This window comes from Harmonia axyridis, chromosome 1 (assembly GCF_914767665.1).
Source record: "Harmonia axyridis chromosome 1, icHarAxyr1.1, whole genome shotgun sequence".
Taxonomy (NCBI): Eukaryota; Metazoa; Arthropoda; class Insecta; order Coleoptera; family Coccinellidae; genus Harmonia; species Harmonia axyridis.
In genome coordinates, this window is record NC_059501.1 from 47,187,072 (window position 1) to 47,210,286 (window position 23,215).

Below are 23,215 nucleotides of genomic sequence, written 5' to 3' on the forward strand. Positions count from 1 at the left end.
ATCGGCCGGGATAGCAACGTCCAGGATTTCCATCGTTCTCTCTATTTTATTGTGGAGCAGGATGTCGGGTCGGTTGTGTTTGATTGTCTGTTCCGTTGTGATAAAATTATCCCAGTATAATTTGTAGTGCTCGTTTTCTAATATGTTACTGGGTCGGTATTCAAACGGTCTTACTGTTTTTTTTATTAGTCCGCACTTTTTGGCTATCGCCTGATGGTAAACTCTGGCCATCGCGTCATGTCGCTGCGTATAGTCAGTTGGAGCCAGGATGGAGCAAGATGAGGTGACGTGCTGAATGGATTCAGTCACCTGGGAGCACTTTCGACATTTATCCGTGGGTATGTTGCGTCTAGTATATATATATCTATATATATCTATATATATATATATATATATATATATATATATATATATATATATATATATATATATATATATATATATATATATATATATATATATATATATATACGCAGGGAGGTTTCGACCTACGGGGAGTGACGACCCCGCGTACCCGAGTCACCAGCCCATCGAGGTTAGCACCCTCGAGTGGGTTTATGTAGTTGCGCTGGTCCAGTTCTTCGTAGTAGAATTCAGGGCGGGGAGGAGTCTCAGGCCGGCTCCTCTCGGAACCGTCCAGAGGTTCGGCCTGTAGGGGAAAGGTGTGGGGCGAGCGGCGCACCCCCCCGAGATGGCACCGTAAGGCCAAGTCCCGGTACTCCGCAGAGAGTAAGCTCGAGTCGCTTGGGTGTGCAGACAAATGTTCACTCCGCTACTGGTAGCCCACACCGGGACAGGCGAACACGCTGGACGACAAAGGAAAATTGTATGGTTATGCGTGCACACTATATAGCATTGGACTTAGCTGCGGAACCTGGTAGAACCTACAGACAACATCTTGTAGATGTATGGGAAAATATTTGCCCGAGCAGACCAGCATATGCTCAATTACTGTCCAACAGAGTAAGATGGATACTGCAAAACCAGAAATTGTCCCGAGCTGAACTGGAGAACATCAAAGCCAGTTGCTGCCCACTCATCCTAACCGAGCAACTCAGCTCTGAATTACAAGAGCGGACCCCACGGAGGTCATCGGCTAGGATACGGAGAAGTGGATTGCAAACACAAGTCGAGGACAACAACGAGTTGGAACAGCGATTTCTGGGGAACGTGTTGAAGTTCTCGGGAGTTGCGCCGGAGAAGAGACCGAAGATTCCCCGCATGCAACATTCCAGGGAATTCCTTGCCACAGTCAAGATGATCAATTTGATTCTTTCGAAATATATGGAGAAAGTCGACAAGTTGGAGGAGATCGTTGATCTTGTATATGCGGGAGCAGCCACTACGTGTGAGGAACATGGCCGAGGAACGGAACATCACCACGGTCCAAAGTCATCTGAAGTACCTCCTTGGAAGAAACGCCTGGAAAAAAAGATCGTTATTATCAGAAAAAAAATAGGAGTTATACATGCTTACATGGCTTCTGATAATCCGACAGCGAAGGTGGCTAAAGCTGTCAGGAAAATATCATCCGAGTTCCGGGTAAAACGTGGGGATCCTTCTTTCAGGGATAGGTTGTCTGTAGTGCTGGACAATCTGAAACAAAAAATCAGAGCCTTAGGTCATCGCATCCGGCGTTATAATGAAAGATGTAAACGGTACAAGAATAATAGGATCTTCTACCAGAACCAAAAACAGTTCTTCCGGGACCTTGAGGAGACCGAACACGAGGGAGGCTGCCGGGTGGATCCCGGTGTAGCTCACAAATTTTGGAGCGAGATATGGTCCAGCGGTGGAGCCCATGACGAGCAGGCATACTGGATCGATGAGGCCCAGTCTCAGATCCCGGATGTTCGGATGGCCGAGATGCAGATATCTGAGGCGGACATAGGTGAAGCTTTGAAGGGTTCAAACAACTGGTCTGCACCTGGACCAGACAAACTGCACAACTACTGGTGGAAACATCTGACCAGTTCACACAGGACTCTCGCCAGACTTCTTCAGAGGTCCTTGGAGGATCCAACAACAGTCCCTGATTTCTTCACAGTGGGAGTAACTCATCTTTTACCTAAAGACGGAAATCCCCAGGACCCCAAAAACTATCGGCCTATTACCTGCCTATCAACGGTCTATAAGATCCTCACGGCAGTGCTCACCAGGAACATAAGCCAACATTTGAGAAACAACAACCTCATAGCCCGTGAGCAGAATGGCGGGAGAATACGTACCAAAGGGTGTAAAGAACTGTTGGTTATTGATTATATACTTACCAAACAAGCCCGGCGGAAATTGAGGAATATCTCTGTGGCCTGGGTTGATTACCAAAAGGCCTTCGACTCGGTCCCTCATTCATGGCTGATAAAAGTATTAGAGATGCACGGAGTTAATGATAAGGTCACAAAGCTATTGGCATACCTTATGAAATCCTGGAGGACGTCACTGTTGCTGGGGACGGGGGACCGTATGGTAGAATCGGACAGAATCAGGATCGGGCGGGGGATTTTTCAGGGAGATACTTTGAGTCCGATCTGGTTCTGCATGGCGCTGAACCCTATCAGCATGATACTGAACAACACAGCCTATGGATACGTCATCGATAAACAAAGGAGAACTCGGATTAACCATCAGTTATATATGGACGATCTGAAGCTTTACGCTGCTAACGCCGACCAGCTAAAGAGACTCCTAGAGATCGTGTCAATTTTCAGCGACTCCATAGGCATGAAGATGGGCATAGATAAATGCGCTATTCTTGAGGTGAAGAGAGGAAAGATTCAGGAGAGCTGCAAGGGAACAACTTTGATGAACCAAATAACGGTTCCCCCCCTAAACACAGATGACACCTACAAGTACCTGGGAATAAGACAGGCATTGGAAATCAAGACCTCGGAGATGAAGGAATTATTCAAACAAAGACTTTACAAAAGAGTCAACCTTCTCCTAAAATCCAAACTCAACTCCAGGTCCCTATTTACGGCCATTAACATCTGGGCAATCCCGAGCATAACGTACTCCTTCGGCGTCCTGACTTGGTCTCTGACTGAGCTGCGAGAAATAGACAGAGCAATGAGATCTATGCTCACAAAATACGGAATGCACCATCCCCATGCGTCAAAAATCCGGCTTTACCTCCCACGACATCAGGGAGGCAGAGGCCTCATGAACCTAGAAAATGTTCACGAAGGCAATCTGATCTCACTGAGGAATTACTTCCTCAAAGAAAACTCACCTCTGTTCCTGTCCATTCGTGAGGCTGATGATAAGATCACTGCACTGAACCTGTCCGCGCCGGAACACCATGACACCAGACGGTCGCGGGAAGACATGATAGGAGAATGGAATGCGAAGGCCCTCCACGGAAGATATCCCAGTCGCCTGAAAAATAATAATCATGTAAATGAGGTAAAATCACTCACCTACTTACGTGCGGGATACCTTTTTCCCGAGACAGAAGGGCGACTCATCGCCATTCAGGATCAGGTTGTGGCAACAAGAGCGTACATGAAAAACATTGCTCGGATTGACATTCCTACAGATCGATGTCGCAGGTGTGCCCAAGCACTAGAATCCATCCAGCATATTACTTCGGCATGCCCAGTTCTCGCCCCAAGGGATTATCTTGAAAGGCACAACTCTATGGCAAGAATATACCATCAAAAGATTGCACTGAGACTTGGCCTGTTGCAGAATGAAACTCCATCGTACTGGTATCAGCCGAAGTCGCTGCTACAAAGCGAGGAATATAAATTATACTGGGATACCACCTTGGTAACGGACAGAGGTGTTGCCCACAACCGGCCGGATGTCGCTATCTTCGATTTGAAGAGGAAGACCTGTATGCTGCTGGATTTCACCATCCCGGCAGATGACAACATTTCCAGAGCCTACTCTGAAAAGGTCAGTAAGTACTCTGATCTGGCGTTCCAGCTCCGGGAGCTATACGAGCTCCGGACAATAAGTGTACTCCCGATGATTATATCGGTGAACGGTTTGGTTGAGAAGCACCTACCTGAAAACACCAAAAAACTGTGCTTGGACAACGACACAATTTCTTCCTCTCAGAAGCAGGTTATCCTGGGCACTGTCAGAACCGTCAGAAAGTTTCTGCAGGGTCCGTAGCTGCAACACTTGCCTTGGCTGACAGCCCGGCAAGGGTTTTATCCCGTTTTTGAAAACGGTGGTAAAAAAAAAAAAAAAAAAAAAAAAAAAAAAAAAAATATATATATATATATATATTGTTATGGAATGGTATTATCAACTCATAAAATCAATGAGAATACATCACCAGACTCTATCTTTCGGAAACTACAGCAAATTCATCAAATAGATAATAAAATTTAACTTGATATGATCCAATAACTTTGAAGAAAGTAGAGTAACTTTATTCATTTATTCCATTCACTTGCACATTATGAAAGTAGCATAAATCCAATATTTCTAAATTACAATATCAATATTCATTCAAAACATCTCAGGATCTGAAACAAAAACATAATGTTAATGAAATTCAAGTTCAATTTGATAAAATCAACAAAAGATATTCAACTCAAGTATCAGGAACCATTTATATATCATGTAAATAATGTTAAAGGAGTCAAAAGACTGAATATTCAATTTTCATTCAAAATGATAAAAAATAATCATTTATTTTATATTTCTTATGTTAATATTCATGAAATAGCTTGTGATCTAAGGAATTACATCTAGATGCAATCTCAAAAATGTAATATTAGCTGAAATTCCTAACAAAATTGTAAAAAATGGATAGGGATAGGATATCGAATGATAAATCAGGGATTCCAAAGTAATTAATGTCTCAAACATACAAAAATGTATATATATTCCATTAGATTATAGTATAATTTAAAAATATGTAGTAGATTTTAGGAGTTATAGATAGAAATCTTTGAATATTAGGCCAAAGAAAGTGAATATTAGAAAAATTTCCAAATTGTATATAGAATATTTGAAAATTTTGTAACTTCGAATCGACCGAATGCAACATATGTGGTCTCAAAAGATGGGGAAAAAAATGAAGAAATTAACTAGATCAAGATTGAAGAAGGAAAACTTACCTCAAAAGAGAAAATTGCGAAAGCATCATATTTGAAAATTTTTTTGACATCCAAGGCAATGTTGATTTCAAGAAAAAATTAAAAACCTATATAAAGCCCAGCCGAATGACAGCTAGTCAGTCAGTAAAAAACCATTGTTGAGAGCACATCACCTGACTCAAGAAATATACCTGAAACAATTGAGAAACGAAAGAATTTATTTACGAAAATTGCAAGATATCAAAATAATCCAAATACGTACCTGAAAAATTAACCATTGTGCAAGGAAGTTGAAAAACAATTAATCAATTTCAAGAAGAAATTTCCCAGGCTTCAAGCAAGAGTGAAGCAGTTTTATTGATGGAAAATAATTCCAAAACATCAAGGTTACAATTTTGAGGTTAGAGCTGTTAGGAGCATAGAAGACGATACCATACCATAGCAAAGAACACTGATGAAGTCGATGAAGTTAGATAAGTAAATATAAGATTATATTAATATAAATTTAGTTATTAGATAAGAATTTTTTTAATAGGTAGTGAATTTCGAAAATATTAATTAACTTTTAAAACAAAATTGAATTTGAATTGAACCCTCATGAGATATAGAGTCGGCGCAAAATTATAAAAATATAGTATCAAATTTAGTTATTGGATCGAATCAATTTAATTTATATCAACAACAAAATAATCTCAGCTTGAATATACGATCTATAACAATTGGCGCCCAACGTGGGGCTTATATTAATTCAATTACAGCATTATTATATTAATTCAATTACAGCATTATTTTAAAAAATTTCAAATTAATACATAATTGTTGGAATCATATCATCGATTATTCAATAAAAAATGGAAACAAGAAATAAAACGGAAATTGAGGAAAAAGGGGATGAAGAAGAAAATGGCAGAGGAAATATGGAAATAGATGAAGAAAATGGAAAAGAACTGAATTTATTGGATATAATGACTGCATTAAAAAAATTAGAAGATCGTTGGAAAAATTTTGAGGAAAATATGAGTAAAAAATTGGAAGATCAGTCGAAAATATTGGATGATCAGTCGAAAATTCTGGATAAAAATTTGAAAGAAATTAAGGAAGCAAATATGAGTAAAATATTGCATGAAAATTTTGAAGAAATTAAAGAAGAAATGAAAATTCATTTGGCAGATAATGTAATTGAAATGGAAAAGAAACTTGGGAATAGATTAATGATTTGCAAGGAAATGTTATATACCAAAAGAAATAAAGTACAAAAAGAATCTTCAGCTGAATTAGATACAGAAAGTGAAATATATGCAGAGAATTTGGAGATTTGTGAAACTGGAGTTCCAAATCTAACAGAAGGAAATCTGAGTATTATATATAATGATATCGAAAAACAAAATGAGCAACTAGAAATCAATAAGATTGAGATGTATAAAATTGCAAGAATTCAAAATGAGAAGTCGAATGGAAAATTGAAAATTGTAGGAGAGATTAACATGAATTTCAATGAAAAATTAATAAATCAGTATACAGCACCTTTAATAGAATTTTCAGAAAATAAAAACAAGATTGACCAAAATATATATGAGATAGGAAATCCACAAAATTCAATAGAAGACAAATATTGTGAAAATAAAGAGATAATTCTTAATTATAACAGTATAAGTGATCCTCAAGCGAAACCATCAGAACGGTACATTCAAGAAGTAGTGAAATATTCAAGAAAACTTGTCAATAGAGAACAAAACAAATGGGATATACAATTAAACAGAGTGGAATTTTTGTTGAATACAATGCATAATGCAATTAATGAAGAAACAAATTTATATTCAATGAAACAAGAAAGAAATTGTTACAGAACAAGTCATATAAATAATGAAGACATCATGAAGAAGGTAAAAGTAAGATTGAAAAAGAATAGAAAAAGATACAGAAAGAAAATGGAGAGAAGGAATAGAAGGAAATATGTGAAGTTTAAAAAAAGGAGATTTGGTTATTGTACGATTCCACAGGGTAACAGACCATATATAATAGATAATGAAAATGGTTTGAATAGTTATGTATTAAAAGAATTAGAAACAGAAAGAATAAGAGGAATTTTTCATATTAATGATTTATATGAATTCATCCAGACAACGAATGAAGTTAATTTAAATTTCAATCAAATTTTAAAATTTTGGAGAAATTTTAATATTTTAAATTTTATATTGAAAATAAAAATTATCAAATATTAAATTTGGGGAATTGTTATGGAATGGTATTATCAACTTATTAAATCAATGAGAATACATTACCAGATTCTATCTTTCGAAAACTACAGCAAATTCATCAAATAGATAATAGATGTATCACATCAGAAAAAAGCTATATTTCAAAAATCATTTCCTTCGATACAACTATTTACGAGATATAGCCGAAAATCACATTTTTCTAACGATTTTCAACAGCCTGTATCTTTTTAACCGGGGTCGAATCGGAAAAAACTATAAAGGAAAAAAGTGTTTCTTTTGACCTCAGAAATCTGGTTGAAATATATGTACAAGTCAAAGACAAATATATATATATATATATATTTTTTTTTTTTTTTTTTTTTTAATCACCGTTTAACGGGTTGGTGCCTGAGCCAACCGGGCCGACGAAGCCAAGGTTGTCTCAGGAGCTAGTTAAGAACTTCCTGACTATATGTGTTGTGGCCAAAATTACCTCCTTCTGAGCTTGGCTGATCAAGCTTGTGTTTAGCTGTAGTCGTGTGGTGTTTTCAACGAGGTGGGACTCAACCAATCCATTCACCGAAATAATGAGGGGCAATATAGAGGTTCTCTCAAGTCCATAGATCTCCTTGAGCTCGAATGCGAGATCATGGTACTTGGTCAATTTCTCCGTGTAGGCTCGAGCTAGATTCTCATCGGCCGGTACCGTTACGTCGATTATCTATACATATCTCTCAGCTTTGTTGAACAGAACAATGTCAGGTCGATTGTGCGGAATTGCTCTATCCGTTACCAAGGCCGTGTCCCAATAGAGCTTGATTACGTCGTTTTCCAGAACATCACGTGGTTGGTAAGTATGTGGTTTCCCCTGGTCTTGTATGAGGCCTGCCTTCTTTGCGAGTTCTCTATGGTATACCCTTGCCATAGCATTGTGACGTTCTGTATAGTCCTTAGGTGCCATTATTGGACACGAGGAGGTGACGTGTTGTATCGTCTCCAGGGTTTTGGCGCATTTTCTACACATGTCGGTGGGTATATTGCGGCCTGTTATCCTCTTTATGTATGCTCGCGTTGAGACCACCTGATCCTGAATTGCCACGATTCTCCCCTCTGTCTCCGGAAAAAGATATCCCGCTTTAAGGTAAGTAAGCGACTCTGACTTTATGATGTTATTAGATTTCAGATGACCAGGATACCTGCCGTGGAGTGCCTTGTTGTGCCATTCTTCTGAGAGCTGTTTCAGTGATTGCTCTTTTAGGTCTAGGGAGGGTCTCGCCAACTGCAGGGGGGAGGACTCATCTTCCTTGCACATCACCTGTATAAAAAGGAAGTTTTTTGATCTGAAATAGTTTCTCATCTCTAATACTATTTTGTTGTGCGTTATCTGCATGTTTTTCAGTCCTCTACCTCCTTCGTGCCTACTCATATAGAGTCTGCCCACTGAGGAGTGGGGGTGGTGGACACCATACCTAGTGAGCAGCTCCCTCGTCTGAACATCCATTGCCTGCAGTTCCGCCGCTGTCCAGCGCACAACACCGAAGGAGTAGCTCATACAAGGTACGGCCCATATGTTGATTGATGTGAAAAGGGCTTTGGAGCTCAGTTTGGCCTTTAAGAGACTTCTTACTCTGGCAAAGTACTTCGTTTTGAAGTTCTCCTTCACTTGCGCCGCATTTATATCCAAGGCCTGCTGAACACCTAGGTACTTATATGTCTCTTGAGGTTGTAGGTACTGTATCCTCGTTTCATCCCATAGTTTCATCTCCTGTCCTTTCGTGATCTTTCCCCTCTTAACATTCAGGACCGCGCACTTGTCCAGGCCCAACTCCATACCTATGGTCTGGCTAAATGAGGAAACAATCTCCAGTAGTCTCCTCATCTGATCTTCATTGGCTGCGAAAAGCTTCAAGTCATCCATGTACAGTTGGTGATTGATCTTAATGTTTCTGGCTTTGTTAGGTACGTATCCGTATTTGGTCTTGGTCATATATATATATATATATATATATATATAAATATATATATATATATATATATATATATATATATATATATATATATATATATATATATATATATATATATATATATATATATATATATATATATATATATATATATATATATAAAGAAATAGATCTCTCGCTCAACACTTGGTGAAACATCGTTATTAATAAATAAATAAAAACACTTGACTATACGTTCACAAATTTAATAAAATATTATATTACGTTGACATGCATGTTTCGGGTTTTACCCCATTCTCAAAACTAAACAGAATAATAAACGGTACAAATTATACATCAAACAAAACAGATGTTAACACCGGAGATAAGCGGAACTCCAGCTGATCGTTCACAATTGGCAATTTTTGTTTATGTGCTGAAGATATTTCTAAACATTCTAAAAGATCTAATCGCTTACTTTTCTCTCCTTCGTGTAAAATTTTGGTTTTATTGAAATCTATAAAATGGTTACAAGAGATACAATGAGTTGAAAACCCCGTTGTGGATTTATTTTGTAAAATAGATTTTTTATGTTCTTCAACCCTAACTTTGAGAGAACGACCGGTTTGACCAACATAAAAAGCAGGACATTCGTCACAGAACAACTTATAAACACCACTTTTTTCTGAATCACTTAACTTATCCCTACCATCAGAAAACATTGATCTCAAATTTTTCTTGTTTGTACACACAATATCAACTCTGTTTTTTCTTAATCTATTACAAACTATGTCGCTAATCTGTGGAATATAATTAATATATACAAATCTCTTCATTTGATCTTTAGGTTGAGGTGGATAGATACAAGTTAAAAGTTTTTCACGTTGTTTTTTCAATATTAATTTATCTATTATGTCACTCAACTTCCTGGATATTCAGATAAAAATCGTAAATGACCATCTTGATTTTGATATTTACAGAAAACCAACTTTTTCCGATGTTCTCATTCATAATAGTAGTTCACACCCTTATAGAATTAAAATGTCTGCGTTTCATTCCCTTGTGCACAGACTTATTTCCACTCCTCTATCGGAGAATAACTTCAAAAAAGAAGTTGAGATGTTAAAGTTATTAACAAAGAACAACGGCTACTCTCCTGACATAATAGATAAATTAATATTGAAAAAACAACGTGAAAAACTTTTAACTTGTATCTATCCACCTCAACCTAAAGATCAAATGAAGAGATTTGTATATATTAATTATATTCCACAGATTAGCGACATAGTTTGTAATAGATTAAGAAAAAACAGAGTTGATATTGTGTGTACAAACAAGAAAAATTTGAGATCAATGTTTTCTGATGGTAGGGATAAGTTAAGTGATTCAGAAAAAAGTGGTGTTTATAAGTTGTTCTGTGACGAATGTCCTGCTTTTTATGTTGGTCAAACCGGTCGTTCTCTCAAAGTTAGGGTTGAAGAACATAAAAAATCTATTTTACAAAATAAATCCACAACGGGGTTTTCAACTCATTGTATCTCTTGTAACCATTTTATAGATTTCAATAAAACCAAAATTTTACACGAAGGAGAGAAAAGTAAGCGATTAGATCTTTTAGAATGTTTAGAAATATCTTCAGCACATAAACAAAAATTGCCAATTGTGAACGATCAGCTGGAGTTCCGCTTATCTCCGGTGTTAACATCTGTTTTGTTTGATGTATAATTTGTACCGTTTATTATTCTGTTTAGTTTTGAGAATGGGGTAAAACCCGAAACATGCATGTCAACGTAATATAATATTTTATTAAATTTGTGAACGTATAGTCAAGTGTTTTTATTTATTTATTAATAACGATGTTTCACCAAGTGTTGAGCGAGAGATCTATTTCTTTAATCAAGAATGCAAACATTTCACGACTCGCAATATATTACAGAAAGGTACTCTTAAAGATCAAGAGATGTAACAACCACCTATGGTTCAATAAACAGTGTTTATTGAATAATATCAAACCGAAATATATGAAGATCAGTTGTAAAAACAATTCACCCCAGGCAAAACTTGCCTTAAAATCCGCAATTAGAACTTGGATCAAGCTGGAGATGAAAAAGTGGTATAAGATAAGAGACAACAACAAACTACACCTGAAAGTGATACACAGTGAATTAACTTACCGCATTAGCCCTGCTGAGTTCGACCATTTGGATTTTACCATCAGAGAAGAAGTAAGGATTTTGGGACATAAACAATATGAAAATCAACTTAAAAAACTTGAAGCTCTTGTGAATAATGTGGACAAATTCGAACCTAACTCGTTGAATTACGTGAGTGAAACTAACAAAATCTTTTACGAAAAAGTGATAAATTTTACAGACGTACATTTCGAAGAAGCTGAAATTAAATTGCTGGAAAAAGGTTTGAAACATTGTCCGAATGTGTTCAGTAAAAACGACCTCAAACAATTTGCAGTAAATGTTGAATTGGCTTTAAATAAAATTGAACCTCCTGAAAATCGAGATCTCGAAAAATCATTATGTGCGAGAATAATATCAAAAGCTACCGTGGAAGATAATAAAAATGAGTCATTGGTTTTAAAACAAATCAAAAAGAAAGCCTCAGAAAATGACCTGATCATAACAAAAGCTGACAAAGGCAATACAGTCACATTTTTGAACAGAAATGATTATTTGATAAAAACTGAAAGTTTATTGAATTCTAATAATTTCTTAGAATTGAAGTTTGACCCTACATCAAAATTCCAAACTGCGGTGAAGAAGACAATTAAGAGCTGCCCTAACTTGTTATCTCAAGTGAGTTTCCCTCTGACCATAATGAACCCCAGAATACCCTTATTATATGCTCTTCCTAAAATACATAAGGAAAATTGTCCGATGAGACCCATTGTTTCATATACTCATGCACCATCTTTGAAGCTCTGTAAATTCTTGAATTCGATGTTACCAGGTATGATACAACATAATCCTATTTATTCTATCAAAAATACAGTTCAATTAACAAACGAATTAAAGATCCTCAAAATTCCCTCAAATGCCAGGTTGATTTCATTCGATGTAGTGAATTTATTTCCATCCATACCGACTGCAGAAATCAAAAATTTAGTCAGTGAACAACTCCATGACAATATTTCACTCAGTACGGAAATAATTGAAGAAACAATGAAAATACTACAAATATGTCTTGAACAGAGCTATTTTAAGTTCAATGGGAAATTTTATCAACAACTAGATGGTCTACCAATGGGTTCTCCTTCATCCCCCCTTTTCAGTGAAATTTTTATGACACATTTGGAAAAGAAAATATTTTCCATAATGAATAATAATCTGACTGTATATGTACTGTACTGGAAGCGATATGTTGATGACGTATTTTGTATTTGGACTGGCTCGGATTCAGAACTCGAATCATTTCTAAAGCTTATTAACTCATTTTATGACGGTGTTCAGTTCACTTTGGAATTGGAAAATGTGGATAAATCACTCAACTTCCTGGATATTCAGATAAAAATCGTAAATGACCATCTTGATTTTGATATTTACAGAAAACCAACTTTTTCCGATGTTCTCATTCATAATAGTAGTTCACACCCTTATAGAATTAAAATGTCTGCGTTTCATTCCCTTGTGCACAGACTTATTTCCACTCCTCTATCGGAGAATAACTTCAAAAAAGAAGTTGAGATGTTAAAGTTATTAACAAAGAACAACGGCTACTCTCCTGACATAATAGATAAATTAATATTGAAAAAACAACGTGAAAAACTTTTAACTTGTATCTATCCACCTCAACCTAAAGATCAAATGAAGAGATTTGTATATATTAATTATATTCCACAGATTAGCGACATAGTTTGTAATAGATTAAGAAAAAACAGAGTTGATATTGTGTGTACAAACAAGAAAAATTTGAGATCAATGTTTTCTGATGGTAGGGATAAGTTAAGTGATTCAGAAAAAAGTGGTGTTTATAAGTTGTTCTGTGACGAATGTCCTGCTTTTTATGTTGGTCAAACCGGTCGTTCTCTCAAAGTTAGGGTTGAAGAACATAAAAAATCTATTTTACAAAATAAATCCACAACGGGGTTTTCAACTCATTGTATCTCTTGTAACCATTTTATAGATTTCAATAAAACCAAAATTTTACACGAAGGAGAGAAAAGTAAGCGATTAGATCTTTTAGAATGTTTAGAAATATCTTCAGCACATAAACAAAAATTGCCAATTGTGAACGATCAGCTGGAGTTCCGCTTATCTCCGGTGTTAACATCTGTTTTGTTTGATGTATAATTTGTACCGTTTATTATTCTGTTTAGTTTTGAGAATGGGGTAAAACCCGAAACATGCATGTCAACGTAATATAATATTTTATTAAATTTGTGAACGTATAGTCAAGTGTTTTTATTTATTTATTAATATATATATATATATATATATATATATTTATATATATATATATATATATATATATATATATATGTGTGTTCGGATAAGATGTATCACATCAGAAAAAAGCTATATTTCAAAATCATTTCCTTCGATACAACTATTTACGAGATATAGCCGAAAATCACATTTTTTTAACGATTTTCAACAGACTGTATCTTTTTAACCGGGCCGAATCGGAAAAAATGGTAAAGGAAAAAAGTGTTTTTTTTGACCTCAGAAATCTTGGGTTAAAATATATGTACAAGGCAAAGACTCACCCTGTATATATATATATATAAATATAGTTGTTATGCCCTTTTTAAAGAAGTATGTCGACGATCTGATATGTATGATTCCAGAGGGATCACTTGCTACAGTTCTGGAACATTTTAACAGTTATAACACCCACCTACAATTCACGGCAGAAGAAGAGGTTGACAACTCCATACCTTTTTTAGACATCAGGGTGATAAGAATGGGAGAAGTGTTGAGGACTGATTGGTATAACAAGCCTAGTAGCTCTGGCAGATATTTGCATTATAGATCTTGCCATCCTCAAAATATGAAGCTAAATCTAGTCACACAGATGAAAACTAGAGTCTTAAGGTTGACACATCCAACTTTTCATAGTCAATGTATTGTCAAACTGAAAAAGCTATTTGTAATGAATGGATACCCGATAAAATTACTCAATAAGTTACTTTGCAATACATCATCTTCACCCCCAGTCGAAGTCACCATGTCATTAAACACTGATGCCATGATAGACCGAGCTGACATCGTTTACGCCACTATACCTTACATACCAGTACTCTCTAATAAGATTTCCCTGATTTTCAAAGACTACAAAAATATCAAGATTGTTAAAACTATAAAACATCCATTATTTAAGTTAGTATTCAGCCGCTTGAAAGACAAAGAAAAAGAAGAATATGAATCTGGAGTCGTGTATAGTATACCTTGTGGCAGTTGTGAGAGAACATACATAGGACAGACTTCCAGATGGATCAAAGAAAGAATAACATCTCATAAAAGTGATGCAAGAAGAAATTTAAGAACTTGTGCCTTAGCTATACATGCGAACAACAATGACCATGTAATAGATTATTCTAACACAAAAATACTCTTTAAGGAACCCCATTACCATAAAAGATTATTCTTAGAGATGTTATCAATAGCAGTGACTGACAATACTATGAATACAAAACAAGATACTAACAATCTCAATAACATCTACTCCTACTTGATAGAATTATCAAAAAATTTCGCATCCACCATTTCGTAGTTTAAACACCTTAAAATAATAAACAAAATTTAGAAAGTGAATATAATTCTGTGGAACTAAACAGTTGTCATTTATATCTCTCTTTGGCGGATGGTGTCATGGTTTGTTTACCTTACATGAATTGATGTCTGACAGAATATATGAGTGTTATCAATGATATTATTTACTTGTTTAATCTTTATTACTGTGAGAGAGTAGTTGGGTTGAACTATCTTGTTTTTTGAATATTTTGAAATAAGGAAGGAATAAAACCACAATATATGTACGTTAGTTTTGTGAACTTGCTATTTGTAATGTTTATATTTAATATATATTGCAGATCCTTGAGAAAGGTAAGAGGTCTTACCGAAAGCTTGGATGATATAAAAGTGTATTACTGAATTTCCTAGATCGAAACATCCTAACATTGTTATCTATTAGATATATTGCGATCAATAATTTTCTTACGAAATATATTTATATATATATATATATATATTTATATATATATATATATATATATATATATATATATATATATATATATATATATATATATATATATATATATATATATATACAGGGTGAGTCTTTGACTTGTACATATATTTTAACCCAAGATTTCTGAGGTCAAAAGAAACACTTTTTTCCTTTACCATTTTTTCCGATTTGGCCCGGTTAAAAAGATACAGTCTGTTGAAAATCGTTAAAAAAATGTGATTTTCGGCTATATCTCGTAAATAGTTGTATCGAAGGATATGATTTTTGAAATATAGCTTTTTTCTGATGTGATACATCTTATCCGAACACAAGATTCCATACACATTCTTCTGTTTCTTTATTATGAACATGACATCCCATAAAACTACCAGAAATTCGAAGAAACCAACTCTTAAGAGTAATTTGAACGTTCATTGAAGAATATTTGGCTAATTTGAAAAATAAAAATATTCTTCATATTTTCTCGTACAAAGCGCCGTTTTCGAATAACTTGATCTAAAAAAAAAATTATCTGTGAAATTCAAAAAATTGGGTACTTTGGCTGAATGCAACTCTGTTCTGTTGTGAAAAAAAAACCACAGAAATGAATATTTACTATGATGTCATGTCTCAGATTTTAGAATTGAAGTACTAGCCAACTAAGTTTGAAATTTAGTTGTAAAAGTGAATAAGCTCACTTCAACTCCTCGATTCGATTAAAAATTACTGAGCTTTGGCACAGCTCTGATAAGAAGATACTTCATTAAAATCAACATTCTTTTTGAAAAGTCCAGATTATTCATAAAGCCAATGTTTTAAAAAGTTTTCACAAATAGTCCCATTATAATAACAATCACCATTGGGTCAATTGAACGGGTCTTTTGAACCGGGTCGTCTCAGCCATGGATCTGGTTCGACCCGGTTTGTCGAAATTGAACGAACCACACATCCCTAATAACAGTGTAAACTGTAAATGGAAATTTTAGGTTAGAACATAGATTATTCGAACCGAACGGCTGTGTTTATATTTGGCATCACTCGAAATGTGAAATACAAACTTAAAACCACAGATTACTATATTCTGTGTTAGAACTTTCATAGATGAATATTATTTATTTGAGATTTTAAGGTTAAATGGCAATTCTTGTAAACAACGATATCATATAAATGAAATATAATTAATGAATGGATATGAGTATCAGAGCTAATATGGGTGGTAGCGAGCTCAATTCGTTATAATTATCGAAAATGAAATAGAAATCAAGAGAAGAATATTTAATCTTTAGCGTCAACGAAATTGGAATAACTCATTTATTTTATTATAAACACTACTTTGTTCAACAAATGGAATGTTAAACGTGAGTTTATGATGGTTTTTCTAATTTATTAGCTTATTTCCAAGGTTCAAAAGGTATATCTTATGCTTGACAAAAAATCAGTGTTCCGGTTTTCAGGGGTGAATTAGCTCATTCTGAAAATTTAAAATGGCTATATCTTTTTAACTGGGCCGAATCGGAAAAAATGGTAAATGAAAAAAGTATTTCTTTTGACCTCAGGAACCTTTGGTTAAAATATATGTACAAGTCAAAGACTCACCCTGTATATATATATATATTTTTTTTTGCCACCGCGTCATCAGCGGGTACGAAACCATGGACGCCGGACCGTGGTCAAGGCGTTCACAGCCGCTATGGGCCTTGAAGAAATTTCCTGACAATTCTCGTTGTGCTCATGATGATTTGTTTCTGTGCGCTAGATATCACATGCTGATCTAGGCAGAGTCTCCGAGTGTTCTCAGGTAAGTGCCTCTCTATCAGCCCATTCACCGAGATAATCAGCGGTAGTACACTTACAGATTTCAATTTGTGTATTTCACAGAGTTGGAAGGCCAGTTCAGAGTATTTGCTGATTTTCTCCGAGTACGCTTTTGCCAAGTTGTCATCCGCTGGCACAGTAAAATCCAGCAGCAAACATGTTTCCTTTTCCCTGTCGAAGATGGCGACATCCGGTCTGTTATGTGCCACTCCTCTGTCGGTCACAAGCGTGGCGTCCCAATACATTTTATAGCGCTGATTCTCCAGGAGGGTTTTTGGTAAGTAGACATATTTTTCGACCTCATCCTGAAGTAATCCTAGTTTCAGGGCTATTTGCTGGTTGTATATCTTCCCCATGGCATTATGCCTGTCAGGATATGCCCTTGGGGCGAGAATAGGGCAAGAGGAGGTTACGTGTTGAAAAGACTCCGCACCCTGGGCACACTTCCGACACCTATCTGATGGAATAGCTTGTTTGGCGATGTGTTTCATGTACATTCTGGTAGGCATCACCTGGTCTTGTATCGCCTGAAGTCGTCCCTCTGTTTCCGGAAAAAAATATCCCGCACGCAGGTAAGTAAGCGATTCGGATCTTTCTACATCCTTACTTTGCAGGTGGGTTGGATATCTGCCGTGTAAGGCCTTGCCGTTCCACTCCTGGATGCGTTCCTCTGCAGAGGGTTGGGGAAGTTGGTATCCCGGTTCAGCAAGCCTCAGAGCAGACACTCTATCATCAGCTTCACATATTGCTTTGAAGAGAGGTAAGTTGTTCTTAAGAAAGTGTTGTCTCAGGTCACTGACATTTTTTGCGTGAGCTTCCTCCAAGCTCATCAGTCCTCTCCCTCCTTGGTGTCGTGGGAGGTACAGCCTGATAGCTGAGGAGTGGGGGTGGTGAACTCCATATTTAGTCAGCATTGATCTGACATCCCGATCCAGTGCTCGGAGCTCAGTTGTTGACCAATTGAGTACACCAAATGAATAGGTCATGCTTGGGATGGCCCAGATGTTGATGGCCGCGAATATGGACTTTGAGTTGAGTTTTGCCTTGAGAAGCATTGCAATTCTGGAAAGGAGCTTCTCTCTGAAGGATTGTTTCATTTCAAGAGTTTTTATTTCCAAGGCCTGGTTGATTCCCAGGTATTTGTAAGGGACTTCTTTGCTCAGAGTCGGTATTGTGACACTGTTGGTAAGTGTTGCCCCCTCCATAGTGTCACCAATCTTTCCTCTCCGAACATCCAGAACTGCACACTTATCGACCCCCATCTCCATCCCCACTAATTCGCTAAAAGCTGCGACCACTTTCAGCATTCTTCTCAGTTGTTCTGGATTGGCTCCATGAAGTTTCAGGTCATCCATGAACATGCGATGTGAGATAGCAATGTGTCTGTTCTTATTGACAACGTATCCATACTTCGTGTTCTTCAGAATAATGCTAAGGGGATTGAGCGCCAAACAGAACCAGATAGAGCTCAGCGTGTCACCCTGAAAAATGCCCCTCCTGATCTTTATTATTGGCGATTCTGTCACGCTTCCTCCCACGTTAACGTTCAGGAAAGTCCTCCAGGTTTTCATGAGGTTCCTCAGCAGTTCGATCACGTGTCCAGCTACTCCATGCATTTCCAGCACCTTCAGAAGCCATGTATGTGGGATGGAGTCAAAGGCTTTTCTATAATCCACCCAGGCAACTGAGATATTCCTAAGCTTCTTTCGCACCTGCTTGGTGGTAATATCAGATTATCAGAAGCTCCTTGCATCCTTTCGTTCCTCCTCGGCATCCACCCTGCTCTTCAGTCATCAGGTTATGATCTCTGATGTGTTTGCTGAGGTATCTCGTTATGATTTCGGTGATGATCTTATACAACGACGAGAGGCAAGTGATCGGTCGGTAGTTTTTTGGGTCCTTTCTGTCACCGTTCTTTGGGATGAGATATGTGACTCCCAGTGTAAGGAAACCAGGTATTGATGCAGGGTTATTGGGGGCATCCTGTATAAGAAGTGTCAGTTTATCGTGAACACTATTGAAGTACTTCCACCAGTAGTTGTGGAGTTTATCTGGACTTGGTGCAGCCCAGTTGTTAGATCTTTTGAGTGTCTCGACAATGTCCGATTTCTGCACCTGTACTTCCTCCATAAGCTCTTTAGGGATCTTCTGCTGTGCCTCCTCTATCCAATATGCACTCTCGTCGTGAGTACTCTCCCTCGACCAAACCTCCGCCCAGAAGTCGCGCGCTGCCTCAGGTTCGAGTTTTACCCCTTCCCTCTCATCTGCTGTCTCCAGTGCTCGAAAGAACTGCTTCTGATTTTTATAAAAGAGGTTGTTGTTCTTGTAGCGTTTGGTCCTCTCGTTATACCTTCTGATGCGATTTCCTAGCGCCTTAATTTTTTGTTTCAGGTGATCGGAAACGACAGACAACTTGTTCTTCAAGGTGGGGTCCTTGCGCTTTATCTGACATTCAGAAGCTACCTTCCTAACAGCTTTAATGACCTTAGCAGTTGGTGTTGCCGAATTCAGGTGGGTATGAACTATCCCAATCTTTTTCCTTAAAAATGTGATCTTTTTTTCTAGGCGCAGTTTCCAAGGGGCAGTTGTGAGTGGTCTTGATGTACCTTGATGATGCTCAATCTGGTGCCCGAATGCCTCAGCCACAGTTACGGCGCCCGCGTACACCGTATCCACCAGTCCCTCAAGTGTCTCCACGTTTGCCAGATGTCTCGATATGATCATGTTCACCCTTGACACGAAGTCTCGTGTTGTCTTGGAGTATCTCAATCGCGGGATTTTTGGTCTCTTTTCCGCCGCAACTCCAGAGTACCTCACCAAGTTGGTAATGAAGGATTTTTCGGTCATGTCTTCCTCAGGTTGTCTAAGAAAAATGTTACTTCTTCTTATCCCTGTCGATGATCTTCTTCTGGATTCCTCTGGTGAATTGACAATCTCTCGCTCCGCGGTGGTGAGAAAGCAGCTGTTTTCGATGCATTCCAGCTCAGCACGAGAATGTTTTTGCTTGTCAAGGATCCAGCGAACCCTGTTAGACAGTAATTGAGCATATGCCGGTCGGTCGGGGCAAATTTCCTTCCATGTCTCCAAGAGTAAGTTCCTGTATGTGATGTTGCGAGTCTCAACAAGGTTCAAAGCTATATAGTGGAAACGCATCACCATACAGTTATCATCGTTAGTCCAGCGCGTTCGCCTATCCCGTTGTGGCCTTCTAGCAGCAGAGTGAACGGTTTGAACACCCAAGCTGTCAGAGCTTTCTCCTCGCGGAAAGGCGGGACATGGCCTTACGGTGCCATCTCGGAGGTGTGCGCCGCTCGCCCCACAAATTCCTCCTACAGACCGATCCTCTGGACGGCTCCAAAGGGAGCTGGTCTGAAGCCCCCTACCGCCCTGTGTTCTACTTCTCGTAACAGGAGCTAGTAAATTTAATCCCTTCCAAGGGTGCTAACCTTGGTTGGGTATGACTCGGGTACGCGGGAACGTCACTCCCCGATGATACTGCGTATCAACCCTGCGTATATATATATATATATATATATATATATATATATATATATATATATATATATATATATATATATATATATATATATATATATATATATATATATATATATATATATATATATATATATATATATAAAAAAAAACTGTACTGAAAAACTAACATTCCAAAGTTTACTGGGACCTAACGCTCATAACGGATAGAGAGGTTGAGCATAACCGTCCAGATATGGTGGTGTGGGACAAATTGAACAAAACCGCCACCATAATAGACTTCGCGGTTCCCCAAGACAACAACTTGGCGAAGACCTACGCAGAAAAGATTAGGAAATATGAGGCACTAGCACATCAGATGAAAGATATGTGGAAGCTCAAAAGCGTAATAATTAAGCCCCTGGTCATAACTGTGAATGGTCTCGTTCACCGTAAGAGCACTCAACATCTCGAGGAGCTGAATCTGCATAAGAACACGATCACATGGATGCAGAAGGCTGTGATTTTGGGAACCGTGAATATCTTACGGAAGGTCGTATAGCCCCATTGATCAAAAAGAGGGTTATCCTTGATGCCTTGGCGTCCGGATAACTCTACGAAACCTACTAATAAGTGTGAATTAAAAAAAAAAAAAAAAAAATATATATATATATAAGGTGAAAAAGAAAAAATATATATATATATATATCAACAATTTTAATTCCCAATATACAACAATAGTTATAAGTATGATAAGGGGTGTGGGAAAATTGATAAGTGTTATAATTTCACTCTTCTTTATTTCATTTAGTCGACGTTTCGATCCCGATGCGGACCTTCTTCAGGACTCTACAATAGCAATAGAAAACAGTCAAAAACATGGCAATCACAAAAAATGTAAAAATAGTACATACCGAAATACAGAGTTGTAAAGATCTTATTTGAACACAAATCAATAGCTCTCAAGAAAGCAATGAACAAGAATATCAACAAATTTAGCGAAAAAAGATCTGATATTTCGTTAGCACAAGAGTAGAAATCAATTATCATATGTAAATAAGGTAAACAGAATAATCAACAAAATGAGAGGTTGTCAAAAAAGTTGTCAACCAGACTTGCCACAGAATACACGCACATGACAAATGAAACATTGAATAGCATTAAATGAAACTTGGTCGCAGTAATTCACTCTCACCGAACTCAGAACAAATGCGATTATTGAAAGACTCCATGAACCGATTCCAATCCCCTCTCATAGAAATAGTCCGGAACACAGAATTCATTATTACGTTATCCCGACTGTAGAACTTGTGGAAATATTCATTCCATTTGATCCATCCAATTCACTGCCACCAAACTGGTCATAATGAATCAAATAAGTATAGATGGAGCTAATATTGTTTACATCCCTTCTGTAATTCATAGAACAAGTGTGGCGTTTAATATGGTACATCTCTAAGAAACATCTTTTCTTTCCACTAACTGCACATTCAAGAATTTTGGTGGAATCATAATTCATTGGGTGATCTTTGTCCCGGGTATGGTCTGCTAGGGCACAAATCTTATTTGGATTCTTGATGTCGCTCTTGTGTTGAGCAATCCTTCTCTTCAAAAGCTGAGATGTCTGACAAATATACACCCCACTACATATTGAACATGGAATACAATATACCACACCACTCATATTATCAACAGTCATCCTATCTTTCACTCGACTGTATAGTCTTTCAATTTTAAAATAAGATTTCGAAATCAATTTAATTTGTGTGGTCTTTAGGAGGTTAATTAATGCATTAGTCATACCATTTATTAGGGGAATAGAAGAGTAAAGAATTCTATCTACGTTCTCAGTGTCCACAGTGGTGGATGCGCCCCTCACTCCATTCGTTGGCTCTCTCGGAGGAGTGGTATTGTATATTAATCTGGACAACAACCTCTTTGGGTATCCATTCTCTAGCATCAATTGTAACAATAACATCAGATTCTGCTGCCTTAGACTTGGATGGGCAACTTTTTCGATGCGATTCTTCAATCCTAAAATCATGTTCACCTTTTGTCCATGTGGATGATTGGAAAAATAGTGTAAGTATCTCCATGAACTTGTTGGCTTTCGGTACCATTCCAAAATCAGCCTATTTTCCGGTGTTCGAATCACCCTTGTATCCAGGAATGGGACACCACTCGCTGTTTCTTCCTCCACCGTAAACTGTATACTTTCATGTTCACTGTTGAACCTGTTTAGAACGAAAGCAACCTGGTCTTTAGGTACAGCACATATTAGATCATCAACATATTTCTTGATGAAAGGAATGTGAAAAGGAATGCTAACAAGAATGCAGTCCAGAAGGAAATCCATTACTACTTCAGCAATGGACGGACTGAAGTTGGAACCCATAGGGGAACCGAGCACCTGCTTGAAGAACCTACCATTAAAAAGAAAATAGTTAGAAGAAAACAGGAACTTAATGGCATGGATGAATTCTTCTTTTGTTAGACTAGTGTGGTTTTTGATAGTATCCCACTTGTTCTCAACAGCTGAGAC

General features: G+C 37.2%; 5 protein-coding genes across 5 annotated transcripts; 2 read left to right on the forward strand and 3 right to left on the reverse strand.

The window, feature by feature from the left end:
- Positions 1-834: 834 nt before the first annotated feature.
- LOC123671257 lies at positions 835-4,119 on the forward strand. The gene has a single exon (XM_045605007.1). The coding sequence runs from the start codon at positions 835-837 to the stop codon at positions 4,117-4,119; it is 3,285 nt and encodes a 1,094-aa protein (XP_045460963.1).
- A 3,854-nt stretch (positions 4,120-7,973) lies between these two features.
- On the reverse strand, positions 7,974-9,239 carry LOC123671267. The gene has a single exon (XM_045605017.1). The coding sequence runs from the start codon at positions 9,237-9,239 to the stop codon at positions 7,974-7,976; it is 1,266 nt and encodes a 421-aa protein (XP_045460973.1).
- A 1,980-nt stretch (positions 9,240-11,219) lies between these two features.
- LOC123671279 lies at positions 11,220-16,844 on the forward strand. Its single transcript, XM_045605028.1, has 3 exons — positions 11,220-12,162; positions 14,000-14,448; positions 16,839-16,844. The coding sequence occupies exons 1-3, from the start codon at positions 11,220-11,222 to the stop codon at positions 16,842-16,844; spliced, it is 1,398 nt and encodes a 465-aa protein (XP_045460984.1).
- A 228-nt stretch (positions 16,845-17,072) lies between these two features.
- LOC123671287 lies at positions 17,073-18,815 on the reverse strand. Its single transcript, XM_045605040.1, has one exon. The coding sequence runs from the start codon at positions 18,813-18,815 to the stop codon at positions 17,073-17,075; it is 1,743 nt and encodes a 580-aa protein (XP_045460996.1).
- A 112-nt stretch (positions 18,816-18,927) lies between these two features.
- LOC123671297 lies at positions 18,928-20,352 on the reverse strand. The gene has a single exon (XM_045605050.1). It carries the CDS (start codon positions 20,350-20,352, stop codon positions 18,928-18,930), a length of 1,425 nt encoding a protein of 474 aa, XP_045461006.1.
- Between the last annotated feature and the right edge of the window lie 2,863 nt (positions 20,353-23,215).

Excerpts from the sequence above, each read along its gene's own strand:
- LOC123671257 (XM_045605007.1), top strand. The coding sequence starts at position 835 with ATGCGTGCACACTATATAGCATTGGACTTAGCTGCGGAACCTGGTAGA.
- LOC123671267 (XM_045605017.1), bottom strand. The coding sequence starts at position 9,239 with ATGACCAAGACCAAATACGGATACGTACCTAACAAAGCCAGAAACATT.
- LOC123671279 (XM_045605028.1), top strand. The coding sequence starts at position 11,220 with ATGAAGATCAGTTGTAAAAACAATTCACCCCAGGCAAAACTTGCCTTA. Across the intron at positions 12,163-13,999 it reads CTTGAATTCGATGTTACCAG|AGGGATCACTTGCTACAGTT; the intron begins GTATGATACAAC and ends GTATGATTCCAG.
- LOC123671287 (XM_045605040.1), bottom strand. The coding sequence starts at position 18,815 with ATGCATGGAGTAGCTGGACACGTGATCGAACTGCTGAGGAACCTCATG.
- LOC123671297 (XM_045605050.1), bottom strand. The coding sequence starts at position 20,352 with ATGCGTTTCCACTATATAGCTTTGAACCTTGTTGAGACTCGCAACATC.